The 14,586-nt window shown below is 34.5% G+C and overlaps 1 protein-coding gene across 2 annotated transcripts in view; it reads right to left on the minus strand.

The window, feature by feature from the left end:
- Window positions 1–8,955, minus strand: part of LOC123530129 (uncharacterized) — a 70,775-nt gene extending 61,820 nt beyond the window's left edge. Inside the window, exon 1 of one of the 2 annotated variants that reach the window (XM_045310843.2) lies at window positions 8,821–8,955. In XM_045310843.2, the coding sequence (XP_045166778.2) occupies window positions 8,821–8,883 (63 nt within the window). In that variant the 5' untranslated portion in view covers window positions 8,884–8,955. The remainder of the gene's footprint in view (window positions 1–8,820) is intronic. The other variant, XM_045310847.2, reaches the window with a different exon arrangement.
- Window positions 8,956–14,586: the final 5,631 nt, after the last annotated feature.

Here is a 14,586-nt window from a genome sequence, read left to right on the forward strand (position 1 = left end):
ATAGAAAAATACGCTATTTTGACAATCAGATTACCATATTAAATGTAAATATTTTCTCTTTTTTTTAAATACACCTTTGCATAGAGATTCCTCTATATATACCGTTAACAAATTAATTGCTTTAAAAATAATTAAGTTCTCAGCCATGGCCACTTATCCAAAATGCTACTACTCCACATAAAAAATTCCTTATTTTGAGTACCAAATTAATGCATCAAATATAAGTTTTTCTATTTATTTTTAGGTAGTGGCTAGAGAACCGGAATCGGTTCCCTAGACTGCGAACTTATTCGTCCGGAACCTGTTCTCTAAGCAAAATACCGTGCATAGGCTAGGGAACCGGAATTTTATTTCTATGCATAATGCTGCCGAAATCCACTTTGTTACTTGGTAAGTGTCATGCATATTATTATCTTAATTAATTTTATCATGCCCTTGCATTTATCTGCGTTAAACTTTACTGTCTCCAAAAGTGTACTTGCCGCATATATACCGTGTCTGCCGTATTGGAATGATATAAACTAGTACGAATGAATGCGTGAAAACTACTTTGCAGTTTTTAAATGTTATTAAATTTTGCTTTAAACTTGTACTATGTTTAAATTATTTAAATATAAAATAATATTGGTTTGTATTTGCGTCATTACATGTTTATAGATGAACAAACTAATTTAATTGCCCTTAAAACTTCATACAGATTCTCTGATCACTTTAAATACTTGTTTGTAACACCTCGGCATTTCACGTTCAAAGATATGTAATCAATACTAATTAACAGAAATTACTTAATTTGTTTTAATCGTTTCTTTTATTGTCTTATACCTTTTAAGTTTAAATTTCAAGTTTATTTCGGCTCCAGTGTCGATGATTTCGCATTCATTCGTACTAGTTTATTTTATCATTCCAATATGGCGGACAGTATGCGGCGAGTACACTTCTGGAGACACAGTAAACACAAATAAATAAAAGGGCATAGCTTGCTGAAATGGTAAAAATAATTAACTTATTAAGATAAGAATATGCACATGATACTTACCAAAAGAAACAAAGTGAATTTCGACAGTTTTATGCATAGAAATAAAATTCCGGTTCCCTAGCCTATGCACGGTACTTTGGCTAGAGAACTGGTTCCGGATGAATAAGTTCGCTGTCTAGGGAACCGATTCTGGTTCTCTAGCCACTGCCTTATTTTTAAATTATACAGCAGTCTTCGCCTTAATTTTTTTTCAGCACTTGTCCTTTCGGGCAAGTAAGTTAAGAAAACCACTTGCCCGAAAACATTTTTACTTGCCCGAAATAATATTGTTTATAAATATGATATATTTTGGTTTATGCTTAATTCAACATTCAGTTATTTAAATGGTAGTCAACTAGCCTACCCACACTATCCATGGGGCAGGCTAAGCCAACGTAAGTGGATAACCATGTTGCAATATTCAAGTAACTAGCAGACAGAAATTATGGGAGAAAACTGTAGGAAACAAGAGTGCAAGAATGTCACAATATACGCCCGTCATAGCAAATTTCTTTACTCTAGCACCTGTATTTGCAAATGGAATTTTAATTTTGTGGTTGTTTAGTAATAACTAAGTGTTTTGTTTTCCTAAGTCCACAAAAAAACTCCTTACCAGGTAGAGATACCTTAAAATACACCTAAAATTGGAAAGTAACATCTATGTTGTACCACAGAAAAGTGGTCTTGGTTTTTCCCTACGCTCAATTATAAAAAAGTTACAATATAAGTTATTTATAGTAACAACTAAGGGAAGTTAATCTTAAAAAAAAAAAAAAAAAAAAAAAATAAAAAAAAAAATTGTAAGTCCACACAAAAATCTTTACCAGGTAGAGACTGGTCAAAATACACCTCAAAATTGGATGTAGCATGCATGTTGTACTACAGAAAAGTGGTCTCGATTTTTCCCTACGACTAGTAATGAAAAAGTTACAATATAAGCTATTTATAGTAACAACAAAGGGAAGTAATTCTAAAGAAGGGAACTGCGCATGACACTTCGATCTCATGAGGTGTAAATTTGTTCATAGTATTAAACATCAAAATCCCCATGCATGAAGAAGAAATGCTTTCAGCAAATATTTTTGATCTGACCTTTGCCTCAAGTAAATACTTGACCTAGACCTAGGGACCTGTTCTTGCGCATGACACTAAGTCTGTGGTGGTGAACAGTGTGTGCAAGTACTATCCAAAATCCCTCTATGCATGAAGAAGAAATGCCCGACACAGGTTTTCACTTTGTATCCTATTGACTCTCTATAGGGACCTTGATCTTAGACCTAGAGACCTGTTCTTGCGCATGACATACTTCGCCTCAGGTGTTGAACATTTTGTCCAAGTTTATCAAAATCCTCTATGCATAGAAAAAAATTGCTCGATACTAATAGTAGTTTTCAATATTCTTATCCTTTGACCTCTAAGTGTTACTTACCTTTAGACCTAGGACCATGGTTCTTAGCGCTGACACTCCTTCTCAAGATGTGAACATGGCCAACTTTTTCAATCAAAATCCCTCTGATGCATGAAGAAGTTTTATGCTCCGACAAAGTCATTCTTGAATTTGACCTGTTGACCTCCAAAGTGTACCTTGCCTTAGACCTAGGGACTGGTCTTGTGCATAACTCGTACATGAATGGTGAAACAACTGTGCCAGTTTCATTCAAAATTCCCTTCATGCATGTAAAGATATGCTCCGGACAAGGTTTTCATTTGGTATCCTTTGCTCTAAGTGTCACCTTGACTTAGACCTAAACCTGGTTCTTGACGCATTACACTCCTCATGTGGTGAACTATTTGTGCAAGTTATTCAAATCCCTCTATTGCATGAAGATAAATGCTCCGGACACAGTTTTTTATTTTCTTGTAATCTCTTTACCTCTAGTGTGACTTGACCTTAGCCCTAGGACTGTTCTTGCGCATGTACCATACCTTCTCATGATGATGTAACACATTGTGCCAACTTTCATCAAAATCCCTACTATGATGAAGAAGATATCTCCGGACAAAGTCAATTCTGAATTTGACCTTAAACTCCAAGTGTGACCTTGACCTTAGTAGACTAGGGACATGGTTTCTTGCGCATGACACTGCCGTCTCATGATGGTGAACAACTGGGCAAGTTTCATCAAAATCCCTTACATTGTTTAAGATGTATCTGGGTACAAGGTTTTAGATGGAGTCCTAGCCTCCCCGCATCCATGCAGGGCGTTCCATATGCAAGTTTTTCAAACGGGGCGTAGAAAAAGTAAGACCTATACCAGTATCTAGTTATATCAGGCCTCGACCTTAGCGGTGGACTGTTTGACAGACGCAACCAAAATATTGGCAGGTCCACTAACTATCAAAAGTTGGGTAGACCGACGGTCAACCAATTTTCAGTCACGGTCTGCAAGTAAAATAAAACCCTTAAAAGTGAAAAATAAAGAGGAAAAATTCGTACCCATATCGGCGAATTCACAAAACGAAAGTTGATTTTGCCTTAAGTACGGCATTCTACAGTTATAAGCACTGGCGAGTTAAAGTCAGGATAGCACGAATGGACTACTCCACCGATCGGGCGAGTGGTTTTTACGTGGTAACTTTACCAAATTGACAATCTGACTAAAGTACATCTCCTATTATGCTACGCATAGGATCTGAAAACTACCTATTCATTGCCTCGTTCTGACGGCCCTTTCACTAGCCAATCAGAGCCTAGCTTACAACATCTTGCAAATCTACCTGTAGCATTGACTTTTGATATTTATAATTCTTATGTCGTAGTGTATCAGATATCCGGTTAGCTCAGTCGGTAGGCCACTTGCTTTGTAAGTGAGGGGTCCCGGGTTCGAGTCCTAGAATAACTGCATATTTTTCTTACTCTTTGACAATCGAACAAGTCGTCTGATTGGATAACATAAAAATAGCAATAATGGAAATCCAAAATATACAGAAGACGTATGTGAATGGGTCGTTCTCAGATCTTCGTTTAGAAGATCAAGTACTTTAGTCAGATTGCCAAATTGAGAAATTACATCAGGTAAAATTACCTGGGTTGACTGGAATTTACCCGCGAATCGTAAAAATATCAAGACGTCATGCTGGTAATTTTCCATTCCACAAGCACGTGCGCCCTATCGTAATATCTAATTTACATCGCGGTTACTTTTGACACAAAAAACGCGCGTAGTGCATTCATTTTTTAATATAATCGCTTCAAATTTTCAACACCGCTTGAGAACTAATACAGTTTGAATTCTATAACAATTTTAATAAGATATCGACAGGAATGTAGGCAAAATTCTTTAAAAACGATCAAATTTTCATATAATGTTTTGTAAAATTTCAAACAGCGCGATCTTGATTATTTATTTCTTTCTTACAGTAAATAAACTGTACATACTATGGTAATAAAATTCAGACTTTTGACCAGAAAGTACAAAAAACACAATTAAAAAATCTTAAATAATGAAAAAGCGGCAGCAATTTAAATACATGGAGTAAAACGATTTTTGGCAAACAGATTTCTGTTAGCGCGGCAGAATAGGTTACGTGACCTCGTGAACGTAAATAGAAATTGTGGTTTTAAAATAAAGCAGTATGATGTTGTTGCGGTTTTTAGTAAGTTTTAAATGATTCTTTGTACATGTATTTTTTGACACAACACTTTGTTAGATATTCTTCTCAAACAATAATGTAAATTCCTTGAGGGCAAATAGGTCACAGAGGTAGGATATCCACTATTATCGTTCACGGCTTAACACATTTACATGTCAGTTTATTCGGGATATTGCACATATACTTTTAAAAAATTAAAGAAAAAACTTTTTTATTGATTTCTTCTCAACAATTTAAGGAATCGAGAAAGTACGATCAGACAGTGATGTGTCACTTGGCGCGAAAACATGACGTAATGCCATGACAATCTCGGGCAACTATACCGCTTTGATCTCCACTTCAGATGCCATAATATTCAAACCGACACACTTCATTTAGCTCTCTGAGGAGGTGTTAATTGATAATGAAAATAAGGCCAATTACTTAGTTTATCAACAGAATAATTACCGACAATTGTTAATGGGTTTTTTTTTTTTTTCTTTTTTTTTTTTTTTCATTTTCAACATGGGTCGGGTGGATGATGATTATTGTGTCCATATTTTGGGACACTTTTCAAAATAATTATTTTAGGGATAACAGATTGCTACAGTCTTCATTTTTAATTATTTTAGAAATAAGTCCTGTTTCTTTGAGTCATATGAAGTTATGACGTCTACAACATCACAATTTTTGTGATAGAATTGGAAGTCCACTAAAGTCTGAGCAGGTCTACTAGATTTTAGCAGTTGGTGGACCTGCTGGCAACTGCTGAAAAAAGTTAAGGTCGAGGCCTGTATATGCCAGGTGTGGGGTTCAAATTTGCACTACACTTCTAAAACTTACTTTTCTAGGGCCTTTAAAATATTGTGTAGTTGTTCAAAGTTAACTGCAATAATGGATCAGCCTGGTTAGGCACCCCCACCCCCAACCCCCCTAAAAAAAAATGTTGTGTTTCTGCTGGCAAGACCAAAAAAAGTAGGGTCGGTAGGTCAGTATTTTTGTTGTTTTTTTTTGTTTTTTTTTGAAGCATTATTATCAAGTAAAATTTTCTAATGTTAGCCTATTATCAAGTTCGGGCGATGTTGTCCAAAAAAAAATTGGACAAAATAAAACATCAGTCAACCCACCCGTGTTTTAAAGCGAAAAAAAAACATTAACAATTATCGGTAATTGTTTTTTTGAATAAACAAGTAATTGGCCTTGTTTTCATCATCAATTAAAAAACCCCTCCAAAGAGCTAAAAAGAAGTGTGTCGGTATCATGGCTTCTGAAGTGAGATCATACATACAGTGTTTGTGTTTTTTTTCCCGAGATTTTTTCATGGCATTACCTTCATGTTTATGTCGCCATGGATTAACATCACTGTCTGCTCATTACGGCCTCGGTTTCTTTAAATTGCTGAGAAGAAATCAGTAAAAAAAGTATCTTCTTTAATTTTTTTAAAAGCGAATATACAATATCCCGTATAGACTGACAGGTAAATGTGTCAAATGATAAAAGTAGATATCCTACCTCTGTGACCTATTTGCCCTCAAGGAATTTACATTATTGTTTGAAAAGAATATCTGACATAGTGTCGAGTCAAAAAAGTACAAAGATTCATTTACTTATTAAACTTATTAAAAACCACAGCGACATCATACTGCTTTATTTTAAAACAATCATTGTTTTTATTTACGTCCACGAGGTCACGTAACCTATTCTGCCGCACTTGCAGAAATCAGTTTGCCAAAAATCGTTTTACTCGATGTATTTAAATTGCTGCTGCTTTTTCATTATTTAAGATTTTTTAATTCTGTTTTTTGTACTTTCTTGTCAAAAGTCTGAAATTTATGACTATAGTATGTATTCTTTATTTACTTTTAGAAATAAATAAATAAATAAATAAGATCGCGCTGTTTGAAATTTTACAAATAATTATATGAAACTTCGATCGTTTTTATAGAATTTTGCCTACATTTCTGTCGATATCTTATTAAAATTGTTATAGAATTCAAACTGTATAACTTCTCAAACGGTGTTGAAAATTTGAAGCGATTATACGCACGCATTTTTTGTGTACATGTCGATAAACAAAAGTAACAGCGATACGATAGGTCGCACATGCTCGTGGAATGGAAAATTACTGGCATGGCGTTTTGATATCTTTATGATTCGCGGGTAAATTCCAGTCAATTCAGGTAATTTTAGGGATGTAATTTCTGAATTTTGTAAAGTAACTTTATATATTGCAAATGTGAAGTCATCAATTCATGCATAAACAGGCTGGTAACATTGCCCGATCGGGCTTATGACACAAAAAGTAATATTTCTTGAAAAATAATGAAGATATTTCTTTCAAACTTGGTCCATTTGTTAAGCATAACAAATGATACAAATTAGAATAAAAATAACTTGGTTGCCTTCAGTTTTGGTAGAATTATTTCCCCTTTTCAGATTTTTATGACGCATAATCTTTGAAGTCCAAAAAAACAATGTTCTAATGCTAAGTTTAAAACAAAAAAGGGTTAAATAGCTTTCTTATGCTCTAAATTATTGCGCTAGTACATGAATGTAAACATTTTACTCTGCTTTCACTTACAACATTATAGAGAAGTTAACAGTACTAACTCTCTTGTTTCTTCACCATGTACATAGTAGATTATGCAATGTATAGGCTTTAAGGGCTTGAGTAGGTTTTTGCACTATTTTTTATCACATTGTCAATGTCCTCCTGGGTGGATTGAGTAGCTTGGGAGGCTTGATAATCTTTCACTTTACTAACCCCCACGCATGGCCATTATAGTCCAACAGGACTGCTTGCCATTATCAAAGATGATGATGATGATGATGATGATGATGAGAAATGTTAGTCCTAAAAAAATTGCTCATACGTCTGCACTAGAAACAAAGTATTTACCCTAAATTTATAGAATAAAGGTATTGGCGCACAAGTTTGGAGCACTAGAAAGCCATTGAACCCTTTTCTGTTTTAAACATTGCATTAAAACATAATATTTTTGGACTTCAAAAATTATGCATCATAAAAATCTGAAAAAGGGAAGTAATTCTAACTAAACTGAAGGCAACAAAGTTATTCTATCTTTATAAGCATTATATGTAATACTTAATAAATGGACCAAGTTTGAAAGAAATATCTTCATTATTTGTCAAGAAATATTACTTTTTGTGTCATAAGCCCGATCGGGCAATGTTACCAGCCTGATAAATATACGAAAGCTAGTATTTAGAATGTTCATTTCAGATTCACGAAATTCTGTAATTATTGTGAAAATTAAGGAATTTAAATTTTGGAAAAAAGCACTTGTCCGTTCGGGCAACCACCTGAAAACTTTGGCTTGCCCGAAACAGGATCTACTTGTCCCGGACTTCGGGCAACCCAGTTACGACGAAGACTGATACAGTATTGGAGTATAGAATTTTTCCATATTAAATAAACATTACAACTCTTTACACATATGAACTGTCACCCTTATATAACATTGTGGGGGAATTGTCTGGGAGTGAATTTTCTTGTGGGGAATTGTGGGGAATTGTCTTGAGGGGGAATCATCTTGGAAGGGAATAGTCTGACACCCGGAGACTCCCACATATTTTACTAGCAGTGTATTATACTGGGTATACCAATTACCGTGAGTCTTAAATTCAGTGGACTCTATTTATAACAAAATGATTGTTTGAAAGGATAATTTTTATTCTGTTTAATTAATTTATATTTTAGCTTAAGACTTTTGGCAAAAAATCGTCAAAACCCCAGGAAAAAGTTCCACTACTGTCATTCAAAGAACAGAGGTGGAGAATTTTAGCATTTTCTGGCATATACCTATTACCGTGAATTTCAACTTTCAATCTAAAGAAGTTGTTAAATTGATCTAAGACAAAGAAAGCATTTCTATTTTACAATGGGCCAAACTAAATATGAAAAAGATATGGCAGAAATAAGCAAGTTTAATGAAAATTTGTGGAGAAAAATTGCAAAGATTAACCATAATGACCAGTCACTTAGCTAAATTCCTTAATTTCTGAGATCAGTGTGAAATAAAAAGAAAGACATTCCAATTTTCAAAAATAGTTTTGCTAAAAATCTGAGCACATTGAGCATTAATAATGAGAGAAAAATTGTAAAGCAATTTTCTTGTTAAGTGTCAAAACAGGACATTCGCGGTAATATGTATATCCCGGTAATTGGTATATTCAGTATATGTATTTTTGTCAACTTCTTAGTGAATTACCTCTTGGATCCGTCTTTCTTCTTGGTATTTAACACGATTTCGAGCTCCTCCCATCCAATTCATCTTGTTTTGCCTTTTGCAGACGACGAAGCTGATATGTATAAGAGATGATCTCCCCTTAATTTGTATAAATTCCGTCATTCGGGGGTATGACTGAATAGCGAAATCTAGTAGATTTCGCGAAATCTAATCAAATTAGCGAAATCTAGACATAAAATGTACACTAACGAATAAATGCTTAAAAATGCTTTTAAGCTTTCATTAAAAATATAAATCTACGTGTGCATGTCAATTTTCAAGAAAAAATATTTATATTTAGGGTGGTTTTGGAGCGGAAAACATATAACGGGTCTTGATTTCGCCCGATTCTACATGCGCGGAAATCTCAAGTGACAGGTAAAATCAAGACATAAAATTTAAAGTGATGAATTTTCTTTTTAAATCTTTTTATGCTTTTATTAAAAATATATTTCTAAGTTTGCAAGTCAATTTTCAAGAAAAAAAAATATATAAGGTGGTTTTGAAACGAAAAACGTATACGGGTGTTGATTTCGCCAGATTCTATATGCGCAGAAATTTCAAGTGACAGGCAAAATCAAGACATTAAATTTAAAGTGATGATTTTTTTAAAATCCTTTTAAGCTTTTATTCAGAATATATTTCTTAGTGTGCATGTCAATTTTCAAGAAAAAATATTTATATATAGTTTGGTTTTAAAACAAAAAACTTATACGGATGTTGATTTCGCCAGATTTTATATGAGAAGAAATCTCAAGTAACAGGCAAAATCAAGACATAAAATCTAAAGTGATGAATACTTTTTAAAATCCTTTTAAGCTTTAATTAAGAATATATTTCTACGTGTGCATGTCGATTTTCAAGAAAAAATATTTATACTAAGTATTAATTAGAAACGAAAAATATATACGGGTGTTGATTTTTGCCAGATGGTCAGTGACATGCGAAATCAAGTCATAAAATTTAAAGTAATGAATATTTTTTTTAAATCCTTTTAAGCTGTTATCAGGAATATAAGTATACGTTTGCATGTCTATTTTCAGGAAAAAATATTTATATTTAGGGTGGTTTTGAAGCGAAAGACGTATACGGGTCTTGATTTCGCTCGATTCTACATGCGGGGAAATCTCAAGTGACTGGTAAAATCAAGACATAAAATTTAATCAGTTTCTCTAACCATCGAAATATTCCATTGATTTCGTTCCAAGATTATTCGACCTCCAACAGTCCAATTTCCAATTACTGTTATAGAATAAAGTTTTAATTTATAGTAAATGTGTCTGTTTCTGAAGGATAACATACATATGCAATATTTTGTATTTAAATAAAAATTTTAATGTCTCTGTTGCTAAGCAAGGGATCATTTCTTGTAGTGTAAAGAACACATTTACTTTTGTAAGAATTCTTGGTTCAAGTCCTAGCAAGAAGCCCTATGCACATTGACATAACTTTATATGCACATAAACATCATTAGTATATAAATACATATGCAAAGCAGTTCTCTAGCCTGACTAAAAGATGGTGTTTTAAATTTTAAGAGCAAATTGCCAAAATGAGTTGTTTTTTTTTTTTGCATGCATACGGACCCCATGCATACAACTATTCATATCAATGAACATTTCATTTTCCAACTAAATTTTTATTTTTTTTATCCCTGACAAGATATTAATTGAAAATAAATTGACTGACAGAGGACCTGTTAACTTATGCAGAAAAATGGCCGAAAAACAAGTTGCAAAGTCATAAATACTTGTGGGGAACTAATTTTTATGGATTTCATAGTTGTGTAATTAATTTTTAACAAGCCGATAAAATACCATCGTTTTTATCTTCAAAAGTTGAATTCCATACTTTCGTGTCCTCATGAAATAGCCATTTCAATATAGACAAAGCAGTTATCAACAACAAAAATAAAATGACTATTAAGTCTGTAAAAAGAGCTAATCCTGTACCTTGTTGTCAAATGTTGTACAATCTATTACAATGCTAATTTCGGACACACGTTTGCACAACTTTGTTTCCCCTGATAATGCATTGTACTCCTGTTCCATACAAGATTCTTTTGTCTCATTTTTAAAGTCAAAAGAGAAACACTAACCAGCTACTGATTTCAAATATTTTTTTCAGACTTTTAATAATTGACTGATGTTTTCAGGGTAGGTATTATTATATGCACATGTCACAATACCTGAAAGTGAGTGTTTAACCAGTTGTGACAAAATTCATTTCCATTTTACTAAATATATGCAAATTGCTGGAGGTAAAGGTATGGTTCATGTATTCAAAATGTGATTACTGCCTTATCAAAGTGGCATGTACATATAACAAATCCGATCAGGTCAAATATGATACCTACTTTCTACAGATCAATAACTACTCCCGCTCATATTACTCTAAATAGTACAATGACATGAAGACATTTCATTTGACTTCTTCTTTTTCTTGTCGTTTGCGACTACACTGTCAGACCAGTAGCCCGATGAAACTTGTGGTTTGCCGCAGATCCTCAATGCCTCCATACAGTTTCTGGTGGATTGAGGTGTCTATCGGCCAAGTCGCAGCTCGCTCCTGGTCATGCCTTTTACATCTCTGAAATATATGCTCCGCAGTCTGATCTTCTTCACCACATAAACAAGTTAGCTATGATGTATTTGTTGTATATGTGAGCATTCAGCTTGTAGTGCCCTGAGCGGAGCCTGACCATCATCACTTGTTCAGACCGATCAATGAGATGAAAAGCATCTTTCTCCATCCTTGGTCTCGTTAGTGCCTTGATAATGATGACTTTCTCCTTGTAACTCACAGGTTATGTTGGTTGTTCTGACTGAGCTCCTAGCTTAGCCAGTTTGTCTGCCTCTTCATTGCCTGCAAGTCCACAAAAGGATGGAATCCACTGAAGTGCTACTTTGCAGGTTATACTCGGGCTCTGCATTCTCCTGGCTAGCCGCGGAGCTTTATTGTTGATCAAAGCTTCCACGACAGACAGTGCATCTGTGAGAAAGACGACTGAGGAGCTTTCTTCTGTCGAGTCTTCAATCATTGAGATGGCCTTCATGAGTGCTTCAGTCTCTGCCTTGTAATTGCTTCAGTGTTTTCCTGTGGCTGCATGTAGTGTAGAGAAATTTCAATTCACTGAAATACATATAATTATATGCATACGTATCAGTTATGTTTAATAATGTATATCCATGGTTTCCGGTTCCCCTTAATACAGTGACATAAAAGTTCAAAGTATCAAGTATTATCTGATCAAGTCAGGGGTGTCATTGGATGCCATCCAACTCATTGTTGCCAGATTTTGGATGCACAGTGTGTCATCAGAAACAATGTCAGAAATTAAATATGTCAACCATTTTTTGAAGAATCTTAATTAATATTTGTTTAAACAAGTTTTTGTGAGGTAAGATACACTCGCTGGCCTAAAATACAACTGGTTACTTAAATCAGTCCAGCACCAGAGTCAGAGTATATATGCTTTGCTTGAACCTTGAGTAGTATAACATCATCTATTTTGACACATTAACTACATCACAACTGTCAAACTTTCATGAACAGACTCAATCAAACCGAGTCTGCAATGTTCAGTTTGCCTTGTTCTCAGTGCTTCCGAGGGATCTACTTTCCAGATTTTAAACAAGGAAACAGCAGTGATTTCAGTTAAGGAATTATCCCTGTTACAAAACACTTAATCTCTAATTTTCAGCAAATTGAAATAAAAAAAAGTCTGCTTGATAGTGGATACAGTTAAATGATTACATCTGAGTCTTAGTCTTTGTGGCCGGATGGTTAGGGTAGTTGACTTAAAAATAGTTGTACTTCAATGCTGTGTGTTCGAACCCTTGCTCGGGTGTAGAATTCTTTCATGTGTGGATTTTTAAGTAATCCAGCTAACTTAAAGGACAGTGGCTTAACCTAGCTGCCCGCCCATGCCTTAAATAATGCATTGAAAGTTGATATATGACCTATAATTCTGTCAGTCTGACAAAACAAACATTTGTATTCACTCATTTGGTCTAATGGCTTATGTTGTTGAGTGCAAAAGGCTGTGACTCAAGTGTCTTTTGCTATATACACATGTTAAATAGTGTCGGCACATGAGGAGTAGTAATAGTAGTACATGTTATTTAATATGTTTGGCTCTTAGATACAAATTCTGTCATTTATCTCCATTTAGAATAAATTTAATCAGCAGTTTTTCTAGATTCGCCATTATGTTCATACAAAGAGCTATAAAAATGTATTTTATACTTCTTTGGTTCATACAAACCGCCTGTTTGTTCAAGAACACATTGGGAGGAAGTGCAGTGTGCAAGAACAGTAACTCTACCTTGCCTATTTTTTGAGTTATTCCCCTTTATCTTATTTTCTTAAAACATTTTGTCCGGAGCATAACTCCAAAAGTACTGGAGGGATTTTCTTCAAACTTCATACACTGATAGCACACATTGGGAGGAAGTGCATTGTGCAAGAACAATAACTCTGCCTTGCCTATTTTTTGAGTTATTCCCCTTTATCATATTTTCTTAAAAAAATTTGTCCGGAGCATATCTTTTTCATGCATGGAGGGATTTTGATATATGTTGGCATAAATGTTCACCACCACGAGGCAGAGTGTCATGCGCAAGAATCAGGTCCCTAGGTCTAAGGTCAAGGTCACACTTAGAGGTCAAAGAATACAAGAATGAAAACCTTGTCCGGAGCATTTCTTCTTCATGCACGGAGGGATTTTGATATAACTTGGCACAAATGTTCACCAACACGAGACAGAGTGTCGTGCGCAAGATCCAGGTCCCTAGGTCTAAGGTCAAGGTCACACTTAGAGGCCAAAGTTCAGATACAAGAATGACTTTGTCCGAAGCATTTCTTCTTCATGCATGGAGGGATTTTGATGTAACTTGGCACAATTATACACCATCATGAGACGAAGTTTCGTGCGCAGTTCCCTATTTTAGAATTACCTCCCTTTGTTGTTACTTTAAATAGCTTTTATTGTAACTTTTTAATTACTAGTCGTAGGGAAAAATCGAGACCACTTTTCTGTAGTACAACATGCATGCTACATCCAGTTTTGAGGTGTATATTGACCAATCTCTTCCTGGTAAAGATTTTTGTGTGGACTTACAATTTTTTTTTTTAAGATTAACTTCCCTTAGTTGTTACTATAAATAACTTATATTGTAACATTTTTATAATTGACCGTAGGCAAAAAACAAGACCACTTTTCTGTGGTACAACATGGATGTTACTTTCCAATTTTAGGTGTAATTTAAGGTATCTCTACCTGGTAAGGAGTTTTTGTGGACTTAGAAAAACAAAAGACTTACAATGATTACTAAACAACCACAAAATTAAAATTCCATTTGCAAATACAGCTGCTAGAGTAAACAAATTTGCTGTGACGTGCATATATTGTGACATTCTGGCACTAGTGTTCCCTGTTAGCTTTCCATTCCTTCTTTTTACAGTAGCCATATAGAAAAACGTCATAGCTTTACTGTTCATGAAAATTAATAAAATTAAGCAGTAAACCACCTCATCACTGACTTATTCTTTCTTCCACATCTTTAAAACCCCTGATGCGGACCACAACTAAATGGTTCTTCAAAGCTTTCCCAAAAATTAATAATTTCAGACACTAACTTGCCAGGAACTTCAGCCTTCAATTATAATATGCCCGGCGGGGGGATTGGCCATGTCTAACATGGCTCTTGTTCTATATAAAATTGACCTATTTCCAATGGCCGCAGC

The sequence above is a fragment of the Mercenaria mercenaria genome, chromosome 13, assembly GCF_021730395.1.
Source record: "Mercenaria mercenaria strain notata chromosome 13, MADL_Memer_1, whole genome shotgun sequence".
In the NCBI taxonomy this organism is placed as follows: Eukaryota; Metazoa; Mollusca; class Bivalvia; order Venerida; family Veneridae; genus Mercenaria; species Mercenaria mercenaria.